The sequence below is a fragment of the Argopecten irradians genome, chromosome 2, assembly GCF_041381155.1.
Source record: "Argopecten irradians isolate NY chromosome 2, Ai_NY, whole genome shotgun sequence".
In the NCBI taxonomy this organism is placed as follows: domain Eukaryota; kingdom Metazoa; phylum Mollusca; class Bivalvia; order Pectinida; family Pectinidae; genus Argopecten; species Argopecten irradians.
In genome coordinates, this window is record NC_091135.1 from 71,088,614 (window position 1) to 71,112,923 (window position 24,310).

The following is a 24,310-nucleotide window of genomic DNA, read 5'->3' on the forward strand; positions in this document are numbered from 1 at the left end:
ATATTTACTGTAAGTGTACTGTAAGGTGCATTCTTTAATATTTACTGTAAGTGTACTGTAAGGTGCACCCTTTAATATTTACTGTAAGTGTACTGTAAGGTGCACCCTTTAATATTTACTGTAAGTGTACTGTAAGGTGCACCCTTTAATATTTACTGTAAGTGTACTGTAAGGTGCACCCTTTAATATTTACTGTAAGTGTACTGTAAGGTGCACCCTTTAATATTTACTGTAAGTTTACTGTAAGTGTACTGTAAGGTGCATTCTTTGATATTTACTGTAAGTGTACTGTAAGGTGCATTCTTTAATATTTACTGTAAGTTTACTGTAAGTGTACTGTAAGGTGCATTCTTTAATATTTACTGTAAGTGTACTGTAAGGTGCATTCTTTAATATTTACTGTAAGTGTACTGTAAGGTGCACCCTTTAATATTTACTGTAAGTTTACTGTAAGGTGCATTCTTTAATATTTACTGTAAGTGTACTGTAAGTGTACTGTAAGGTGCACCCTTTAATATTTACTGTAAGTGTACTGTAAGGTGCACCCTTTATATATTTACTGTAAGTGTACTGTAAGGTGCACCCTTTAATATTTACTGTAAGTGTACTGTAAGGTGCACCCTTTAATATTTACTGTAAGTGTACTGTAAGGTGCACCCTTTAATATTTACTGTAAGTGTACTGTAAGGTGCACCCTTTAATATTTACTGTAAGTGTACTGTAAGGTGCATTCTTTGATATTTACTGTAAGTGTACTGTAAGGTGCACCCTTTAACATTTACTGTAAGTGTGCTGTAAGGTGCACCCTTTAATATTTACTGTAAGTGTACTGTAAGGTGCATTCTTTAATATTTACTGTAAGTGTACTGTAAGGTGCACCCTTTAATATTTACTGTAAGTGTACTGTAAGGCGCATTCTTTAATATTTACTGTAAGTGTACTGTAAGGTGCACCCTTTAACATTTACTGTAAGTGTGCTGTAAGGTGCACCCTTTAATATTTACTGTAAGTGTACTGTAAGGTGCACCCATCACACCCTCCACACCTAAGCCCTGTTGGAGGCTAACTAAATATTGGTGTTTCTGACCTAACACAGCTGGCCAGGGGGTACACAAATATTGGTCCTATTGACTAAATAATTAGCTCAGCTTGTCCAATGTCTGTTCCTCTTAACATTGATGGAAGGGGCCCACAAGAGACCTTTTGGATCCCTAGCAGTGGTCTACAGGGGATCAAGAGCATTCTGGGTCCCTAGCTGGGATCCAGTAGACATAGATTATATATGTAATGGCTGTCTCAGAGGTCAGCAGAGGTCACACTAGCCATATGGTTAGAAGTTCTTTCTGGGGAGTATTCCCATTGCTAAAGGCTAGATTTGTAATTCTTAAATAGAGGGATATTTATAACAGTAACTTAGATCATCAATAATACAGCAGGGCATGGTGTTCAGGTCAAGGTCATCATCTTCATAAATAGATGGTGATGTTAATTACCTGCAATATATAGCTGCAGTAATTATGATATCACTTTATTTGTTAATTCAGTTTTCTATTAGTTATGGTCATGAGGATGTTATAAGGACCTGAACAGTTTGGATGGTGAAAGAGTTCAAATCCAAGACCTCCTGGAAATAAGATATAAATCTATGACCGATACCAAGCACCTGTCTGATGTAAGGAGACCAAAAGGGAGATAACTTCAGTGGTAAATGTCAGACACCTAAACCACTAAGCCATCACACTTTTCAATTCCACCTATAACTACATGGCAGATCTTATTTTCTATATGGAGAAGCAGACATGACTGGTAAATACAAGGAAAAAGGATCAAAATACCGGAGCCCTTCAAAATACTCATCAGAGCACTGTTAGAATATGAACACCACATGATAGCACTGTTTTTATAAGCATGAAATAATTTAATTGGTTCAATATGAAATAGATAGTAATCTATAATATGACTTTATAAACAGGAGAAATGGTTATAGCTACAGATCTCAAAGGGAATGCTCTCCTTGTCTATCACAGTTGAAGTGGTAATTCAATGTAGAGTGGTTTTAATTATCATCCCAGACAGAACCCCTACTACCCCCACCACCACCACTAATTGGATCAAATCCATACACCATGAAATACTCTCATTTTACAATTATCTTATTATAAGGTTAACTTGATAGCATGATAGCATAAAACGGTAATATTAGCCCTCCGTCTGGAGCCAGTGACTTGTGCTCTTTCTATCATACAACCTTATCATATATAATACCAACATTTAAAAAAAATGACAGTTTAAACTTTTGAATTATTCTGTCAATTTAAAACCGTGCCAGTAAGTGTTTAAAAATAACACAGGTCTATCTCCCATGATACGATGTCACAATTTTTTTTTAATAATTATATTAGCCTGTATGATTCCTACTAGTTTTCTGCACCAATGTGTTTGTATAAACATCGACTTACTGCTGATGTAACTTTGCACTATAAAACATGTCAATTATCTATATCTGTGCTCCTAGATACAATATAACAAGATGACAACACCCCACCTCTATCATTACACCATACATCAACCCAAACAAAACAGCCATGCAGACTTCATACATATACTGCTTAAGCTAGTATACAAATCAAATCTGTTTTTTATAGATTTCCAAAAGAAACTGAGATCTATCCATAAATCGTCTGTCTCATCATCAATTAACTAATTATGACTTCCAAAAATAGCAGAGAGAATCGTAAATTTGTCTGTCTTCCTGACTGGATTTATCAGAAATCCTAAAATATCTGGTACCAAATCATAAATCAACAGAACAGGTTGATTGTGCTTATCTAGGAGTGTAGAGTTCTTATCTCCTGGAATGAATGTAGAGTTAGACCCCCTATATAGGAACCGAATTACTGCCGCAGTGACAACTCATGTACTAGGAAGTCTTGTCAACTTGATAGGATGGAAGCCATGGGGAACATGGTATTTTAGTATCACTTTATGAAATTTCATAAACCGAATGGTCTGAATCCAATCACATACTTTTAATGTACATATATCTAAAACTATTGGTCTATTGATCAGTGGTCTATACAACTATATAGTATAAAATTTAACGTTTTTATATGAAAATATTGCTGAATTCTTTAAGCTAATAATAGCCCACAAGATGATCATAACGAAAATGTTTTATTCCAGGGGAGATAACTGAGGATACACGAGCACTACATCTATGATAGACCATAAGTGGACAGATTATTTCTAATAACCAATGTCAGGTCGTAATACAATAGTATAAACATCTAAATGGTTAATGATTTCATTAAGGAAATGGGATACTCTCTCTCTGTTTAAATCTACGAGATAAGCATAACTCTCTCTGATAACAGACAGAAATAAATTGACTAGTACGTAAATATTATCTTATTTATGAAATGTATCATTTACTAGCTTATAAACAATCATTTACTTCAATGCTACATTATCAGAAATAGAATTTTTATATTTAGACATGAACTTATCATTGGACATGGTCTTGCTATAAGATATTGACTTATTTTTAGGCATGGGCTTATTACTGAACTAGTGCTTATTACCAGACAAGGGCTTATTGCCAGAAGAGGGCTTAAGACATGGGTCTAGTAAGTTATTACTAGACATGGGCTTATTATATTATTGCTGAACACTGTCTAACCACCCGATATTGGCTTATTTTAGACCTGGTCTTATTACTAGACATGGTGGCTTATTACTGAAATTGGGTTATTATATTATTACTGAACACTGTCTTTCCACCAGATATTAGCTTATTTTAGACCTGGGCTTATTACTAGACATGGGCTTATTACTGAAATTGGGTTAATATATTATTACTGAACACTGTCTAACCACCCGATACTGGCTTATTTTAGACCTGGGCTTATTACTAGACATGGGCTTATTACTGAAATTGGGTTATTATATTATTACTGAACACTGTCTTACCACCAGATATTGGCTTATTTTAGACCTGGGCTTATTACAAGACATGATGTTATAACCAGAATTATTAATACAGCCTTGGATATTTCATCAGAATATTAACAGCTAGTATACAAACAGAAGAGAATATAGAACACAAAACCAACTGAAATAACAAACCAGAATAGGAGTAATAACATATGGTGAATGTACAGGAAACTTTATCTATCAACACCACTTGTTCTAAAACAATCTACAAAAATCTATCATCCATTTTATATATCTAGACAATACAACAGATGGGCTAACTAGGACCTCCTCAGAATATAGGGGAGAGAAAGTAAAGATAGATCTGACCAACAAGTGGCTACAAAGATCTGCTCTCTCTGACAGTAAATATGAGAGTTATAATGACTGGTGATAAAATAGATATTTGTGATGACTGTGAGCTGACTATGAGGTGAAGTAGTCCCAGATGTGTGTGTGGGATGTGTTTCTCCAGCTGGTGGTGGTCACACGAGTCTAACACTGTACACTGTGTTTGTCACCACATGGACACATTCTACAGCTACACCAGATATCAGCATTTTCTCCAAACAGAATTTTATTGACAAGGAATCTATTGTCCAACATTATATTTCCGTCTGTCAAGTTTATCTAAATTACAGCACTTGTGAACAGTTTCAATGCGTTTGGTTTAGCTTTCATTTTTGGGTTTAACAGTCATTTTTTACAGAAAATTAAATGTTAAAAACTGAACATTCCTGATCTTCCTATCAGGAACTTAAAGCCACTCTCAGATATTTTCCCATTGCCAATGAAACAGATTATGAATAGCAGTTACTGCTAAACAACATTCCACTATGGTCAAGACAGCCTTCCGAAGTATCTTGTTTCCAATAAGCTCCTTTTTGTAACACAGCATACAGGCACAATGTCTTCGATTGTTCTTTCCTAAGGGTATCAAAAAGGATTTCTATTCAATTTCTTAAACTGGACAACTTATAATGTTGATCCTGACATCCATGCATGCTAAACGAAGTTCATCCTTAAATCCAAACATAACCACTGGAGTCGTTCTTAAAACTCAAAACACAATCAGTGGAGTTGGTCCTAAGTCTATTTTCTATTCAGTTTACTTGTGCAATTGACCTTCAGAGCATAGGCAGTTCTACCAAATTTGTGTCTTTATAGAAAATGGCTAACATCTGTAAAACCATCTTTTTACCATTTCAGCTAGGTCAATGGACTCCAAGAAAACTAATTACTGAGCCTATATATTGCCTGTTTGTGGTCTCTCTCATACCATTATTGGAGACAAGATAAAGTCTTTAAAGCATAAAAGTGATAGAACTCTATACAAGGTGGCTTTGAACAACATCAAAACATGTAATAAAACGCCCTTCAACCCTGATATAACTTGGCTGTCCATGGTGGGTTGAAGGTTGGGACAAGTTTGAATGTGATTACACAAAGCAGTGATCACGATTCCTCAGCTGCACTTTACTAAATAAAGACACGAAGTTCAAGACTCATCCTTTTTATCACGATTTCTCAGCTGCAGTTTACTTACTAAAGACATGAACCTATTGATATGTTTCGTCCTTCTTTCCGACGATAAAACTGATGTGGAATACTCCCTATGACATCATATAGGCGTGTTAATATCTCTTCTGGACTTCATTGTGCATGTAGTCGTAATATAGCATAAGTAGGTGGAAAAATGAATAATTCTAGCCTGTATTTACATGATGTAGGAATGCATGGGAATACTATAACTATCTCTTCATTAATTAAGTTTTTTACTCTAAATATGTAGGCTTTCAAAACTTGCATAACGTTTATATGTCTGTCATTTTCATTTGATCCATGCATATATAGATAAAGTTGGATGTAAAATACAATTGAATTGAATATTGTGTAATTCTGAAGTTAGCTTCTCACTCATACATCTGTATTCTTTAGAACTAATTTTAATCACATATTTTAATTGGGTAAAAGCTCTGAAACTTTTTTTACACTTCTGATTATGTCATTGAAATGTAAGAGTATATACATGTAAATGTAATGTCATTAATTTGTGAGAGAAATGCCATTGCTTTGTGAGAGAAGCATCATTACACTGTGAGAGTAAACATTATAAATAGGTGGGAGTAATGTCATTAATATGTGAGACAACAGCAGCCTTTTCTCACACAGCGTAATATTGACAAAACAATCGTAACTTGTCCCTGACAGATAACTAAAACACACTATATTGAAAAGACAATACAATTCATCATTTTAGGATTATTTATAGACTGGTTAGACGATCCATCAATGCCTGATCAATATAGCTACACCCTACAGCCTTATATATAATTACACCAAAACATTGTCCAATAGACTTTTGTCGTCATCACCTGGAAGTTGATAGATTTTTCTGATATTCAATATTTACCTGAAATATGGACATTAGCCACATGATAAAGCTATTTCTGTCCACAAGGTACAATGCCCTAGTAATAGAGCCGAGATCAATGACTCAAGAGAACCAACACAAACACCCTACACTTATTTTCATGATAAAATATTGACTTAAGAGATAATTGTGGTAAGGTAAATTGCTGTGTATAATTGCAGACTTTCTGATCACTTTGAGTACCTTTACGATCCAATGTTTATATATCGTACTCACACAGGCATAAAACCATTTCTGTTGATACTAAGGAGGATTATCTGATGCACTAAAATGCTTTCCTTCATTGGTCCTAGGTTCATGAACTGAAGAAGACATCTTGTCTACTTTTCTGAACTATCAGGTAGTTATATAGTGATTTGATCTTTCTGTGTATGAATATATTACATACAAAATCTAGTTATATGTTACACCTATCGGTTTTACGAGTTGCTGACACTTTCATACATGGACCTCAGTATAACACTTTACTACTATAATTCATACTTACATTCTCCATTTAATTAAATCCAAATATCAAGACATAGGGTGAGGTAGAAATAAAAACTTCCCAACAGTTTGCAGGATCCACTAGCCTTCAAATCCATCGTGTATATCTTTAAAGTGAACAATTTGTTTCCGATCACATTTTCATTGTAGATCTTGTGTCACACACGCAATTTTATCTGAACAGAGATATTTCCACAGAGACAAGGAATGATCAAATGATTTAAACTAAAACAGTCTATTAATACATCATTTTCTCTGAACAGAGATATTTGATTTAAACTAAAACAGTCTATTAATACATCCCGAGTAGAGCAGTGAGATTACTGTGAGTGTCTGACTGAACACATACTTCTGGTGTGTTATGATACACACAGCCTTTGTGTTCCCCTTATCTCCTGTCCCACTGACTCACTCACCCATAGCTTTATACAGGAGGATCAATCTTTCTTAGGGCCCAGGTCAGCTCCTTAGGGTCTGTAACAGGGATGGAAGGGATTTAGCTACCCCTTGCCCAAACAAATCAGCTCCTTAGACTTTGTAACAGGAGGGAGGGGAGAGTTATAGCTACCCCTGGCCCAGATCAGCTCCTCGGGGTTTGTAACAGGAGGGAGGGGAGAGTTATAGCTACCCCTGGCCCAGATCAGCTCCTTGGGGTTTGTAACAGGAGGGAGGGGAGAGTTAACTACCCCTGGCCCAGCTACCCCTGGCCCAGATCAGCTCCTTGGGGTTTGTAACAGGAGAGAGGGGAGAGTTAGCTACCCCTGGCCCAGATCAGCTCTTTAGGGGCTTGTCACAGGAAGGGAAGGTAGGGTTAGCTACCCCTTGGCCCAGGCTAGAAGGGTCAATAATTCCCTAAATCTTAAAAAAAATGTTAACCCTCATCAATTTCTATAAAATTACTCTCAAGACCTGAGTTAAGTTCTTCTTAAATTTGCTCCAAAATGGTAATACTCTCAGGATTTGTACTTTGTCAGAGTCCAAAATACTTCAAGCTTTGTCTTCATTTTTATCAGGGTAATGTAGATGGAGGAAGTCCTAATATGAATCCATGGTTTGCTCTTTTACGGTTTTTATTTGAGACATAAACATACTTGTCAATTCTTGACAAAAAAAGTTAAACCCTTGAGAAAATCATGCTGGCTTGAAACCCTCGAGTAATTAGTACCATCCAATGTTGAAAAACTAATACATAAACCAGTAAAAACTTGACTAAATATCCTGGAGATGGATTTACACATATTATACAGTACATATATGATAAAAGTTCAATATTTATTAACAGAAATCTGAAGACACATCACGGTTGTAAGTTTTATGAAAACATTTAAAGTTCAGATACATAGGAATATACACACCTTGTTAGTGTGGGACTAGACACTACATAGCCTGTGGTCAAACTAATATAGACTGACCAATGTGTTGTCCAGCATGCTAAAACTAATACAGACTGACCAATGTGTTGTCCAGCCAGCAGTGACTAATGACCAAGGTTAAACTAATGTATAGTTAGCTTACAGGAATTTCCAATTATTTTCTTTATCACTATTTTTAAGTTTTCAAACATTTTGAGAAAATTAAAATTTTGCTTGATCCCTTTTTACATACAATATTTCCACACAAAAAATGCTTTTGAAAAGCATTTCATAAAATTTGACGAAAATCTTTTAAGTATATACTACCAAAGTTGAATGAAGTCTATATTATTCAGCCTTGGCCTTATAAAACTATCAACAATACCCAATCATGTTACACAGAATTTTGAACATTACAAATACTCCTGGCACCATTTCTTGAAATTTGAAGAATGCTTTTCACATATTTTCTTTGTCCAATCAAGCAGTATACCTATATGCACACTTATCATTATTGCTTAAATCCTATTAGGTATAAACACAGAGATTCAGGTAAACCTAAACATTCTTACCATTCCTATCACATCAATTATGTATGTGTATGTAAAACTTTAAGTGACTATACATTAACATTGTTAAAGTCCATCCATCTGTTTGATTGTAACAATAGGATTTTAATATTCTATCTCTTCCTCTGCCTTCTTCAACACCAGCTAGAGAAGTCTCTGGGGCGTGGAGAAATGTCGGACTATTGTGGTTTGTTAACTCAGATAATTAGGAGTTAGTGCAGTTTGTTTGGTGTACAACTAGTAATCAGATGTTATCATATTCCTACACCAACCCTCCTTATCAACAGAAATGGGAGAGAGGAAATTGGGGCAGTCATTGACCTAATACTCTTCTAGGTCAACTCTCACTAAAGAGTCAAGAATAAACCTGCTTCAGTGTATTCAAATAGAGAATATACCACAAAGTCAGATCTGTGACCGTTTCTTGTTGACTCTGTCACTACTAGACTTTCTGGGTCTGAGGTAAACAGGAAAATATGTTTACCCAGAATGGCTCCATACTCCTAGGTTTTTACTGCAGCTCTAAAATCTGGAGTAACAGGACTTTCTTGTAAGGAAGATTCACCAAGTAAAAGTATTCAATATAAAATTACTTACTCTTGAATCTTATGGTACAATAACACACAGAGCTTGATTTCAGCCCATTTTGTAGCTTGTTTCCAGATTGAATGATTTCACCAAGTGTAATATTTCTAATGAATGAAGCTGTAATGCGTCTGTCAGCAGGCTGTTCCAGCTGGTTTGGTTGCCCAGTGAAGTGTCCAGATGGTGAAGTTAAATTCTTCACTAATGATAAACACTTACACATTGGGTAAGAAAACATGTAAATGGAGGCAATACACATCTTAATTTGGTCCAATCTGTTTAAACTTTCACCATACCGCAGCTCATCAGACCAATCACACATGTCTAGGGGATCTGCTGGGTGCTGGTACGTGGGGCTGCTTTGATTTCACTGGGGAAGAAGATCCTGGGGCTTTGAAATGAGATAGGTACCTGTAGGGAAGAGTTTAGGCATATACCAGAACTATTAACGGGATTTACACTACAGTAGCAACCAAACCCTTAGAGTTTCAATGTTGATTATTTCCCCTAGTTTGTGTAATAAAGCAGAATTTAAAGATGGCTTTGATACTTTTGAGACAGGGAGGGGATATTAAGATTTAGAAATCTACATGATCTTATCCATGTATCTAGCATAATGTCCAAGTGTGGTGTGGGGGTCAGGGGACAATCAGGCTACCTTGAGGAGGAGACAAACAGAAGAGGATCAAGGGGAGGAAATACAGAGACGGAAGTATGGGCAATAAAAAAAAGGAAGCAAGTCAAGATGTGTGTCATTTAGAACAGCAGCAGAGAATGTCTGTTCAGCTTCGTCTGTTCTGGATGGGGATGATGATGCATAGAGACCAATGGTTCTGAGGATGGTTTCCATGTCTGGTCAGGGGTAACAACTGTTGGAGTATATACAGAATGTCCATCAACCTAAGTCCAAACTCAACTGATCGGGGAACAAATAATCTGATTACATTTCCACATTCTAATTCTTCTCCTTTTCTTGGAATACCAGTTGGTCCTCATTTTCAATATAAATATTTCTTTATTTTTCTTAAATCATAAATATACATAAATTGATTACAATCTCTGTAATTAGTGCCTACTTCCTTAAGTGTGTAGACTGAATCTCCCAGAGGTAACATTGAGATAACATGTACCCCTAAAACACCCTGATCTCCAGTATGCCTGACATTAAACATCCCCATGGAAATGCTGTAGGGGTTTTATCTAAATGATTTAGTAACTGGAGAAGGGTTTTTGTTACAGCACCTCATCACTACAACAAACTTTTAATCTGGTACTAGGTCAGGGGCAGCAGTGATATGGACCTCCTGCTAATGTTAAGTTTGCTGGAAGGCTGGTCCATGTTATTTGAGATAAATAACTGGGCCAGTGTGAGTATATTTACATTAATGTGCAGTGTTCTTCCCCTCCCACCTATAATGTACTATGCCATCTGTCCAACACAATGTAATTCACCATTTCCTCAATAACAACCATTTAGAGGAAGCAATAATCGGTGGCAGCAGTGGGATTCTAACTACACCACTGAATAGAGATAACAGGATAAATGGGATGATCGTAGTGGTTAAAATGACAACCTGCCGTTTTTTTATGTGAAGATAGTAAATGTCACTTCATCACAGCACTGATATCATACATGATAGAATTTCATTCAGAATATCAAAACCAGGGTGATCTCAGAACCAGTCAATATGATTCAGAGATTCCTAGACATGTTTTTCCATTGAAAGAAGAACAAGGTCTTGTGGCCATGAGATGTACTTGTTTATAATTAACATTTTTGGAAATTAAATTCTATAACATGAAATATTTCACTACAAACAATACATTTCTATGGTAACCAGAAAAAAAAAACTATTTTTCTTTTGTTACATACATGCAGTTATGACTGCCTCATGCAGTATTTTAACATAGAAAATGACTCGGAATAATTGTTTCAAACAACAAAAGGCAGTGAGAGCAATTTACAAGCCACAATAAAGCAGTGGTATATAGAAACTGACATGGGTATTTTGGTGCACCTTAATCACAAAGAAACGTCACTAACCAACCCCATACACCCTGACTGCAGCCACTGTAGCTGTAGTGTAAACATGCATACCTGTCAATCATCAGACCTGACCATGTTTACCTTCTCAGACAACTAGCGAGTCTGTAATTATACCACACTTATACCAAGTGCCTCAGCCATACACTGCTTTTAATAGACCAAAAAAAACCAGCAATTATGCTATTCAGTTTCACCCAGCTAGTTCACTTCTGAACAGCCTAGCTGCAAAAATATACACTAGCTGTGCATTTGAGAGGAATTTCAACTTTTTCCAACATTCTTAAGCTTTGACCTCATTATGAATTCATTTTTATCTATAATCAAATTGTTGATAAATGCATGTAACAGAAAGAATTCAAATCCTTGATTAACAGAAAAATGATTAACACATTTTTAAATGTTGAAACCCATAAAACAATATTCAATATTTCACACAAACTTTCTTTTTTAAAGTAAATAAAATATTATTCATACACTTGTTCACAAAAGTCATTTAACATGGAATTATCAATATGGTAAAAATATGGCAATTATTCCAAATTTTCTACTCATATGAATATCACGTGAATTAATGCCAATTTTTCATGTGAAATAAAAATTCAACTTCACAGGATATCAGAAATTGAATCTATTACAGACTTCTGATGAAAGATTTGTGTTCGACAGTTGCTTCAGCAATCAACACCAGGATTTGTGTTTTTCAACACAGTTGTTCTTCCTCACAGCTGTATCTTTCACAGCATCATCTTCAGGCTCAAAATAGCTAAGGTCTTCACTCTGTATACACGCAACCACACAAAGGAAAGCAAAAATAGCCAGCGTACAAAGAAAACAGAAATAACTTTTTGTGTACATTGTATATAAGTCACATAGCACTCTATGCTACCATTTGTGTTTTGCTATTACATAACAAAATCCTTTGCTCCAAAACCATTTCCGACATGGATCTCCAACCAGGATTTTAAGTACAGAATTACTCTAGATTGTGTTAAGAAAACAAGTCTTCTAGTTCAAGAGCTTCTTCATGCAAGGTTAGGCATACCCGGTAATTAATTTTTCTGTGCAGAAATCTAACAAATATATAAACTGAGGATGAGTCATGGTAGAACATCAGCATCCAATTAGTGTTCAGATTGAAATAGATAATTTTAGAGATGCATGCCCTGCTCGAGTTCTTAGGGCCAGAACTCAAATGGCAAAAGATAAGACATTAAAACCAACAAAAAATTGCTCTCAAATCATAGCCATGTCTGACTTAAGAGTGTTCCAAAACTTTTTTAACAACATCATTGGCATCTCCAAAACATATTCAGTCATTTTTGTTGAAAAAGGAAACTTCTTTTAGGTAAACACAGAAACATTTTCTGACATGAACAATTTGTGAATATTCCTTTAGCCATGCAATCTAGATTGACACCCATTTTAGTGTTTTGTATGGCATATAGTAAAGCTAAGCTATAGACATCCCTAGATCAATGAAGTTTACCATTTATAGGGCAAGGAAAAATGTCTACTTTTAATATCTTACATGCAGCTAGATGTAAGAAGTATTTCAATGATGTTAAGGAAGCCATATTTTATTTCACAAAAGCACTTAATGCCCTCCTTAATTAGTAGACTATAAAGAAAACTTATAAACCCTACTCATCAGTCACAAACATGCTTCCTGTATTTAATGATTAAATCAAAGACTTCAACATACAGATAACAACAAAACTAAAACTGAACTCGAAAGCATTATAACTGAACCCATACAACAATAGATGTGTGCAGCTCATACATGTAAAATGTAGGAGATTAGGACCAGGTGTTCCAGTAGAGGAAGTCCCTTCTTATTGATCTGGTCTGTCCTTAATCAAAATTCAATAAAGAATCAGGTCAAATATCTATCACAAATTCTTTACAGATATCTTTTAAATGATTAAATATCAGCATGACTGATTGTGTGAACTCATTTACTTTCTCATGACTTTTAAATAAAATTTGTTGGTGATTCTTAATGACCTTTTTATTTGTCAATAAATCCAGCAGACCAGAAACATTTTATAGGACAAAGAAGATCATCAATTCTCACCTCTGGAGTGTTTTTATCATGGACTCGAACCAAATTATATAGACAGTCAATTAAGCACCCCAATCCCTATATGGGTCACTGTGAACTTCCACACTTTGAGGATGTGTGATCCTCGATTATCTGTCGACAGATTATTACAAAGCAGACTCCATCCATAACATTTTTTCATTCATTTACAAACATTTTTGTGTAAGTGTGCCTTAGGGCATAGAATGGTGTGCCTTTGTACTGCTTTGATGTGGCTTCATGTAAAACTTTAACCCTAAAATGTTATACAGTCTTGTATAGAAAGTTGTTGCGACTAAGTACACCATGTCTGTCCATGTACAATGTAGCATGTATTCCTGTATCTGTTACAAACGTTTATGTGATGCAGCTAACCTGTATCAAAAAACAAAATTAATTTAACAGTTTCTCATTAGTCTTCATTATAGATAATTAAAAATTGGAAATTGGGGAAAAAAACAACAACAAAAATAAAGATTAAAAAAAAAAAAAATTTAAATTTAAACAATGGACCCCTAATTAACTTGTACAATTCTTTCAACATAAATCACTTGACACAGCATCTGACATTTTTTGGCTTTTATCAATTTTCTCTTGAGATAAAAATCAGTGAAATCATAAACTTAATATCCCCATAAGAAAACTGAGCTTATATATATATTCTGTGATAGGTCCTGGAGATATATAACTCTAATCTGCATACACACATTCCTTTATCTGACCTCCATACCACAATGACAGGCTCATGAGCTAAATCTTATGTGTGTGAATGTGTCTACTGTAGAAATCTTCTCCTGTTTTTAACATACACAAATGTTTAATGTGGAGACTGAGGATTTTTCATTGTTCTTCAATTTAAAATTGAGATCTAATATTATTTACATGTTGGCAAAAAATCATCAAGTCTGCTAATAATACAAGGCCAAATGTTATAAAACATATGATACAAATGGTGAGATTTCAACATAAATAGTCTGTGCAATGTTTATATGATATTCCATGGGTGTAGTGAAAAGTCAACAGGGATTTCATCCTCAGTGTCATAAACTTCACACCTGTAATTGATGATAATCAATTAGTTGTTAATAACAGACTCGTTAGTGCCCTGTTAGGAGCATCCACCTCTCACTGATGGCTAATTAGTCCTTCTATTAGTCATATATGGGGTCTAACGTCAGGATGAGAACAGACGTAACAATTCTGCTCTCACACCTCCCAACATCCCAGAGTCCTCCTAAAGGGATCAAGTCGTCACCACAGCGGTAGTTCTCACGCAAAAACGCTTTGTGTCATGGACTAATTCAAACATCCGTGCAACTGTGACTGACCATTCAAACATTGTAATGACCTGCTCATTAGACCTTAATGTACCAATGACCTTAGCTATTGTCTCGTTACAATCCTCATCTCTAATAGCCATGTGAATGTTTTGCTGACATATGAACCTGAGTGCAGAAAAATTCATTTAGAAGATTTAGTTCCTAGGTCATTTGCTATATATATGTCAATGTCTACCATATAGCTTACACAAGGATCACAACAAATGTTCTGATGCATGAAGTCATTCATGGTTCATGATGTTGTAGTCATTTTTATTCCTTTCAAATATCCTTATAATGTGTATAACAAACTGTGCTTGTAATGAAGTCCCCAGAGGTTCATTATAACCATGTTTTACTGTACACGTTTGTCTTACTAAACAAGTCTTAACCTTGAGAAATTTTCATGTTCATATAAACTGTTGAACTATTGATTCAACCTAATTCTACAGAACCAGGTAAACATAACCCTGATTTATACAAAAACTGGCTGATCTGGCCCGACACTTGGACAGAAAGTGAACAAGCCAAATCTTTTGTTCTGACATAATTTATGTGTACTGGAGCTTTCTGTGTTTACCTTGACAAGGTCAGCTGTGCAGGTAAAATCTCTACAGGTATTATACTGTCTCAGACATAGCTGCAGCGCACCAGACAGCCAGGTTTATCAAGGCCTTCCTTACAGCAGTGAAACTTAATGGACTTTACCAGACAGTATTACACTGCATTAACTCCACAAATATGTCACCTACATGAGGTCATAATAGTCTATCAGCTCTGGGATATTTAACAGACTATAAAGGCCACATAACCTCAAATAACAATCCAAAATGTCAGCTTCTGTTTCTCAGGATACAGAGAAAGGCACTGGTATGTGCTAGTCAGGTCAACCAGGACACTATCATGTCTCATTACTCTGAGGAAGCTAGCCACCAACTACTACCTATATAGATCTAAACTCAAATTGGCCTTACAGTCATGTACCAGTTGATAAATTAACTCAACAAGCATCTGTTCTTTAGAAATTCTGAACATCATGACCTTATATCTGTATGTTTAGGCAATGGGTGTCTATATAATAAACCTATCATGAACATGAATGATTATCTTTTAAAGTTTTAATGGCACAAAATCCTGTTGATTTTTAAGATAAGAAAAAGGTTTGGCTGTAATTGTATAGTAAGATAGACATTTATCAAGTACAACATGTGCTATGTTAGTGTCGATAGCCTCCTACAGACTGTAATTAGGACTGAACCATCTTTATCCCCAGACCAATTTGAACATGCATTCATGAATCGGAAAAATCTCCCATTTCAGTACAGCATGTTGCTGATAATTAAGTCCTCAAGTCTATATAAGTAATGTTGTGTCATTTTTACATATGTCACATCGTACAGTGTTCTCCAAATTAACATATTTCTCTTCTTTTATTGCTATTTCATGCACAAGTTTGGAATACTTATGTCAACTTCAAAATGAAAATAAAGATTTCTGGCTATGAAAAGCAAAAGCATCATTGCATGTCAATGTTACAAAAGGGAGACAACTTTTTATTCAGTACCTATACTATATCCTTTGGAAGGCCGTAACGTATTTATGCGTAATTATTCATTTGCCCCATTTCATGCACCCTTCTGGAGCCCCACTGAGACCGTTGAAAACTAAATACTAGTTTTTTGAAAAGGAGATGTTCATCCCTATATAGCATGACAATATTGATGCGGTCATTGCATTAGTGACGTCACAAATCACCTTTGAACATGCCCAAATAAGTCAAAAATTGAGGTCTGAAATCCGGATTTTAGTGTGTGCCCGGAAACCTGTCGTTGTGAGCTTAATTATCAAAATACAGACAGGCAGATGATCTTAAACGATAGAAGAGATATCAAAGTAATAGAAAATAGAGAGAAAGGGAAAAGGAAGGGGAAAATAGCACCGATTTCCAAAAAAAAAAAAAAAAAAAAAAAACAAGTCCCACGCGCAGGTTTCTGCCTCCCATGACCCGTGCGTGGTGACCTTTAGGGGACTTCCGGTGACTGTTTTTGCTTGTTTGTTGTGTGTACTGTTTGTTATCATCGTGAAAATGGCATCAAACCGAAATTTAGATGCAAACTGCTTTCATAGATGGCATTTGTAATAACCTACTATCAAAATTGAGTCAAGTTCGAATTCTGCTGGCCGTCGAAAGGATATGGCATCAAGAACCCAGTATCCACTACTGTATATATTTAATCTATATATACTTGTATATATCATTTTAATCATCATTACAGCTAAATATAGAGGTATTTATATCAACTTTTATAAAAATGACACATAGTTGTTCTTTTTATCAAACACTATATTTATAAAACAATGGTTCTTTAAATGTGATGGCTTTTTTAAACTGCATTAAAGACTATTATTATGTTCAAAGATATATAGCTTATAAAAAAGGAGAAAAAACTTTTAAAAAATTTACCAAAGATTGGAAAAAATGGATAAAGCTAACCCTGACAGTTGCACATATCTTTTATTAAAATAGAATATGTATTTATTTGTTGTCATACATACATGTGTCATGCTTGCTTTTGATCAGGATGTTGAGCAGTAATTTTTAATTCAATTGTAACTATCAAATATAGAATGACTATCTAACTTCTTGCCTCCTCCTTCTTTTTTTTTCTTTTTTTCCCCCCTTCTTTCTTTCTTTTTCTTTCTTTACTTTTTTTTTTTTTTTTTTTTTTTAATCTTGTTTTCATTTAGTTGATTCATTATTCTTCATATAAGAATATATCTACATTTAAATATTATACTTCACGATCTCTCGTTTCTAGTTCATCCCATTATCCCTTCTTTCCTTCCCAATTCTTTGTTCTTTTTTTATTTTTTTTTCTCTCCCTCCCCTCTCTCTATAAAAAAAAATCAAACAATGAAATTATAATGATGAATGAAAGAATGGCAGAGTGAAAGATGTGCATGGAAGATAACTATATCAATAATTCATGAATATGTGATTAATGTAAAACTGATGTATTGTTTGACAAAAAATAAAAAATTACAAAAAAAAAATGACACATAGAACTGAACTCACAAATATCACAACATCTCAATGAATCAGTTCCTTAATGATATAAGTAGATTGCATAGACCAGGAATACATACCAACATACCAGATATTAATCAGAAAAACATGAAAGAACTTCATCAAAACCTGTACATCTATTAATCAACAAGACAACAGAAGACCGATCCACTCCTTATATAAATTTGATTACCTAATCATGACATCAGTAAAAGATGTAATAGATAAGACAGATTTTACTCTAGCCATGATACAGGTGGGCTTAAATTACACACACAACCACCTTCAAACAACATGTATCCTAATCACTGGCAGCTAGTAAAAACCTCGCCTAAATTCTGTACTGGCTTGTTCCAGTTCACCGACGACCCCACTGAATGATATGCCTCAGTGATTGTAATCATCAGGGGTGTCTACGATTCCACTTCTGATGTAGACAAAACTGCTCCGAGTTACATGTTTTGCCGACTCCTGAAACCTAAAAAATATCTACCTACTTTAAATTAGATGCTTTCTTTGTTATTTTACTTATTTCCCTTTAAGCTAAAAATATGCCAGGGATCTTGGTCATTTTTTTGTAATCACCCTGAAGTCAGAAACACTTCCAGAATATGTTTTTATGTGATTGCTTTTAATTCAGAAGAGATTAGCAAAGCAAAGTACACTACAAAAGTCAGAAATAGATTATAATGTAAATAGAAAATCGTGAGTAAAAGTTGAAATGAGCATGTGTAACGGTATGTCATGATAAGCGTGTAAAAACAGGTCTTCACCGATCTGGTTATCACTTAATCCTACATCTGATGCCAACAAACAAAACATTCCTCACATTCTCCAAATTACACAAAGTAAGCAGAATTTAAATCAAAGGCATGTCACAAAGGGAATGGAGATTTATTAGCCAACATATGTGGTACTAATTAAATACATCTTTTAGATCTATATTCCTGTAAATAGTTCTTAATTTTTATTGTGTTTGATTGACATCTATGATCATGTGGGGACATAACAGGACTTGGTAGGACATAGCAGGACTTGGTAGTGGAGTATAGCCAGAGTTTCATGACAAAATCCATCTTCCTACCAACAGTTCACACAGATCTGTCCAAAGCATTGAATTGTACATGACTATGTACATAAATGATGCAGTAGAGGCGAGTGCTACAGCCTCCACAAATATTTCAATTAAAGCCTTTTCTTGTACAATTAATTCCTCTGCCTTTCACTTAGGAAATCAAACCTCTTTGCTTATTATTTGCAAATACCATCCTCAAGATATGTTGTCTATATATCCATTACAATAATCAAATCCTTTCAGAATTTTTCACTTCTGTTTCTATAATGAGAATACACCAATTTAAAATATGATACATGAAATTATTAACAAATTCTGTAAACAGATCCAATTTCAAGAAGGCATAATAGGTTACATGAATTATTCAACTCTTTTTTCTATCAATATCACCCATGCTGCTGTTCATGCAATGTATACATTTATTTCCATCAGACAAGTGTGAATAAATTAGTATGCAATGTCAGTCTGTGATTTTATATTCCATATCACAGCTGCAGCTTATGGTCTCAAGATACTCACTGTGTCTTTATGATAGGTGGTGATTTATAGTCCAACAAACAGTGTCGGGTGTATAGACATGTGTTACAGGTATAGTAGGATGTTCCCTGTAGAAATAACAACCCAAAAGACAACTGGATCGAAGCAAAGGACCTAGGTCAGTGATCAGGTATACCCGAAGGCACCTTAACCACTGTCCACTGAGCCACTGACCTTCACCAGACAATAATTTTATGGTAGGCACCTTAACCACTGAGCCACTGTCCCACGCAAGAAAATAATATGATGGTAGGCACCTTAACCACTGAGCCACTGTCCCACTCAAGACAATAATTTGATGGTAGGCACCTTAACCACTGAGCCACTGTCACACTCAAGACAATAATTTGATGGTAGGCACCTTAACCACTGAGCCACTGTCCCACTCAAGACAATAATATGATGGTAGGCACCTTAACCACTGAGCCACTGTCCCACGCAAGAAAATAATTTGATGGTAGGCACCTTACCTACTGAGCCACTGTCCCACGCAAGACAATAATTTGATGGTAGGCACCTTAACCACTGAGCCACTGTCCCACGCAAGACAATAATTTGATGGTAGGCACCTTAACCACTGAGCCACTGACCTTCACCAGACAATAATTTGATGGTTGGCACCTTAACCACTGAGCCACTGTCCCACGCAAGACAATAATTTGATGGTAGGCACCTTAACCACTGAGCCACTGTCCCACTCAAGACAATGATTTGATGGTAGGCACCTTAACCACTGAGCCACTGTCACACTCAAGACAATAATTTGATGGTAGGCACCTTAACCAACTGAGCCACTGTCCCACTCAAGACAATAATTTGAATGGTAGGCACCTGAACCACTGAGCCACTGTCCCACGCAAGACAATAATTTGATGGTTGGCACCTTAACCCTGCACGTCACCAAGATTGATGGTAGGCACCTAAACCACTGAGCCACTGTCCCACTCAAGACAATAATTTGATGGTAGGCACCTGAACCACTGAGCCACTGTCCCACGCAAGACAATGATTTGATGGTAGGCACCTTAACCACTGAGCCACTGTCCCACTCAAGACAATAATTTGATGGTAGGCACCTTAACCATGGAGATACTGACCCTCATGAGACAATAATTTGTTAAGTTGAGTGATACCAGAGGTGAAAACATCTGATTCACCATGTGACACATATATAATGAATAATTAGGGAGATCGCCAGGGCCCTTGTCTGTAACCAATGGTATGTCCGACTCCCTAAGGACCCAAACATGTGTATATAACCTTGTAAATGAATTATCTAACCTACAGCCAGAGGGAGTCTACTGTCACCTGGGCAGCTGTCCTAACCACACCAAACCCTGACAGGACGACAGATCCTTATGCACAGATCACCCACGAGACCTTGAAAAATCAATGTCCATAGTTTAAAATGACCATTTGTTATCTGTTAAACATACAAGTGACCTGTATAGTACTGATGGTCAAACAGATAACAAGAGGAAATCAACTAAATTGATTGGATTTGTCAATAGATCTAATTACTTTTATTTCAGGTAAAATGTAAAGAAAGTCCGGTAATGACACACAGGTACCTACTTTACCTGATAGAATTGTCAGGTTAATTATTGATCAAATGACCATTTACTGACCACAGGTGTGGCAGACAGCTGTACAAACTCGGCCTCGATGTTTCAGATCACCTAACACTGGACATCACACTGACCAGTGGAGTAAATACACAAAGAGCTAGAAAACGTAAGAATGTAGGAAGGAAAATATACTTTAGTTAAGACTCAAGGTCATGAAGACTACCATTTTGTATGAACCAGCCACAAAAGTATAATACACAAAATCGTCATTGGCTGACAACCAGAAGCAATGCTCCATGTAAATATGTCACACTTACACATACTAATTCAAAAAGGTAGTAAGTATTTTTTTGTTTCTAATATATATACCTTGCATGTCCAATTACGTTCATTTATGAATTCTGACATCTGAAAAACCAGGAGAGAGCATGGGGCTTGATCATGTATGACTTGCCAAAATTAAGAGCAGAACTGTCGTAATAAAAATATGTTTTAACAACATTTTCTTAATGTCAAATCTCCAATAATTTCCTGAAAATAGTTGAAATACAGATTACAGCTCGCATGTATGACTTGCCAAAATTAAGCGCAGAACTGTCGTAATAAAATATGTTTTAACAACATTTACTTAATGTCAAATCTCCAATAATTTCCTGAAAATAGTTGAAATACAGAATACAGCTCGAGTTGAACCTTTATATACACCAAGCGTCTATGTATTATAGTGTTTACAGAAACCCACATACAAATATTTTCAGGTAACGTTTACATTAACCAACATACAAATATTCTCCAAATTTTCTGATTTAAGTTTACGTAAACCCACATACAAATATACTCCAAATTTTCGTGATTGTGTGACGTAAACTGCCCTCAGGATTCAGGGTTATGTCAACAAACAGAGATATTAGGAAAAACCGCCAGCAGTTTGTCTCTGGAAATGTGAACTTTGTTTTACGACAGAGGATAATACCACATAGCTTAGATAAACACACACTCCATGTCACAGCATGGGGCCTGTTTATACCTGGTAGGTACATCAACCTAACAGCTCCACCCAGTCACCCACATGACCCTTGTACTCTGTCTGCTTTATTTAGAATGATAAACAGTAGCAATGTTATAAATTAAGCTATACGTAAATTTAATTTACAAAATAGTTTTAATTTCTTAAAATGAAATCCAATACTTTTTTTGTATTTGGTCAATGAATAACTTAATTTATAAATCTGGATTCCCAGAGAAAACCATCAACTCAAACCACAAATACCCGCTGATCTACCAAAAATTGTAGATTGAAATAAGGATAATGATTTTGGCAGGTCCTGTAAAATTGCTAAAAGAAAAAACAGAAGGCTTTCATACTAAAAGCTGAGTAATATGACGTATATAATACGACCAAAGACTTATTTACATAGCTTATGTATTTAGTCTACCAAGTGGACTCCAACACCTCACCTTGGCGTACCTCTGGTGACCCCATAGACTGGCAGTATGTACAGTGTATATAGCACACAATCTGATCATGGCGGATTATTTATTCATAATGCCAAGATAGCATTGTTTCTCCGTTATTTGCTTGTATAACAATCACAGGCATTAGAACAGATATTGCAAAGCTTCTTAGTGGTACAAAGCAGGACTGTCCTTTGCCAGTGGAAAGATACAAAAGCATTTGCTGCCACTTAGGATAAGAAACCTCAATACACCTGGATCTGCATAAATACTCAACCGACCAGGAATAGTGATTACAACCTACTTAACCTCACGACTTTCACCACCCTACAAAATAAGGAGAGGTGCCCACAATTAAACTTGACCAGCCTTGCCCACATGTACAAATTATATATGGACAGATCAAATCATGAATGATTTTAATAATAATAGTAGGGTCTACGAAATTTGAATATTAGGTCAAGGTGATATCTCTTTGTATAGATAAAAATATTGCTGATTATTAGATTAAGTTATTCAAAATGGTAAAACAATTGCCGAATTGGAAAAGAAACCTGTTTACCTTAGATCCATTTTGAACATCAGAATTTGATTTAGATCCTATTATCAACCAGGGTCATTTCATGATGAGCAAGGTTCATTGGAAGTGGAGAAAAGTCAGAGTACCTGGAGAAAGAACACCAACCAATGTATACCCCGGTGAGTTTTGAACTCACAACCCAGAGGTTGAGGACTCTAGTAGTTCTAACTAACTCTTTAACTACTTGAATGCTATGACCCATTTAAACTCTGATAAAAAAGTTTTAAGAGTGAATTAGAACCCACCTGTAGTAGTGATCTGGTCTGGAAACTTTTACCCATCGTATCTACAGCAGACACCTGTAACCATCAAAGTGCCACCCTCCTCCTCCTCCTCGGATCTTATCCTTGGTAGAGATACATCTGACACGATAAGGCCATCATGACCAACTGTTCTGCTATCTATAGTTTTTATATAACCTGGGCTAAAGATGTTGTTCTGTAATCCAATGTTTTTTTCTCTGTATGTGCACAACTTGTCTTCACCAAGTCTGGATGTCCAAATGTTGGTTTAAAATGAAGGTTGTATTTTTTTGTACACTGAGACACCCTTCAGACATTGGTTTTTTAGTCCAGTACTAAATGTACTTTACGAGTCTATACAACAGTGATAGTACAAGAATGTGAAACTGTATAGCTGTCAAGTGCAGTTTTATATATAGAAAGTACTTGGCTGGTGCATGTGGTAGATTTCCTCCTGTATACCGGGACACCGGACAGCTTTCTCTGTTTAATCTTCTTGTGGTTAGGACCTGGACAAATTCTCCCTCAAACTCTGGGTATATTCTTGCGGTTAGGCCCAGAATTTCTTCATCCTCCGCACTACTCTTCAAGTGTGTGCCTTTACAGACTGACCATATCGTGAATGAGTTTGTGATCAGACGATCCCTTGCCTACACACAGTTTTCAGTGTTAGAAGACCTATTTAAAGCCTCAATGAATCTACTGTCCATCATTATATTACCAGATACCAAATCCCTCCAAAAAATGATGAATGATTCTGTTCACACGATGAAACACCAGGTGCTGGAGTCTTCTCTTAGCTGACCCAGTCCTACAAACCTTCTTTTAGCATTAAAGTCACGTCAACTGGCCAAAGGCTCGTTACACACAACTGACTATCTCAAAAGTCTGAATTGGAATTCTATTTGTTAATAGCTTGTTTTTATACTGATAGAAAGGTTT

The 24,310-nt window shown here is 35.7% G+C and overlaps 1 protein-coding gene across 3 annotated transcripts in view; it reads right to left on the reverse strand.

Moving 5' to 3' along the window:
• LOC138316366 (breast cancer anti-estrogen resistance protein 1-like) overlaps positions 1-24,310 on the reverse strand; it is an 81,091-nt gene that overhangs the window by 42,891 nt on the left and 13,890 nt on the right. Inside the window, exon 1 of one of the 3 annotated variants that reach the window (XM_069258067.1) lies at positions 23,372-24,184. The exons of 1 other annotated variant lie outside the window; for it this stretch is intronic. In XM_069258067.1, the coding sequence (XP_069114168.1) occupies positions 23,372-23,407 (36 nt within the window). In that variant the 5' untranslated portion in view covers positions 23,408-24,184. Of the gene's footprint in view, positions 1-6,893; positions 7,231-23,371; positions 24,185-24,310 lie in introns of those variants that run through there. One more of the 3 variants, XM_069258069.1, reaches the window with a different exon arrangement.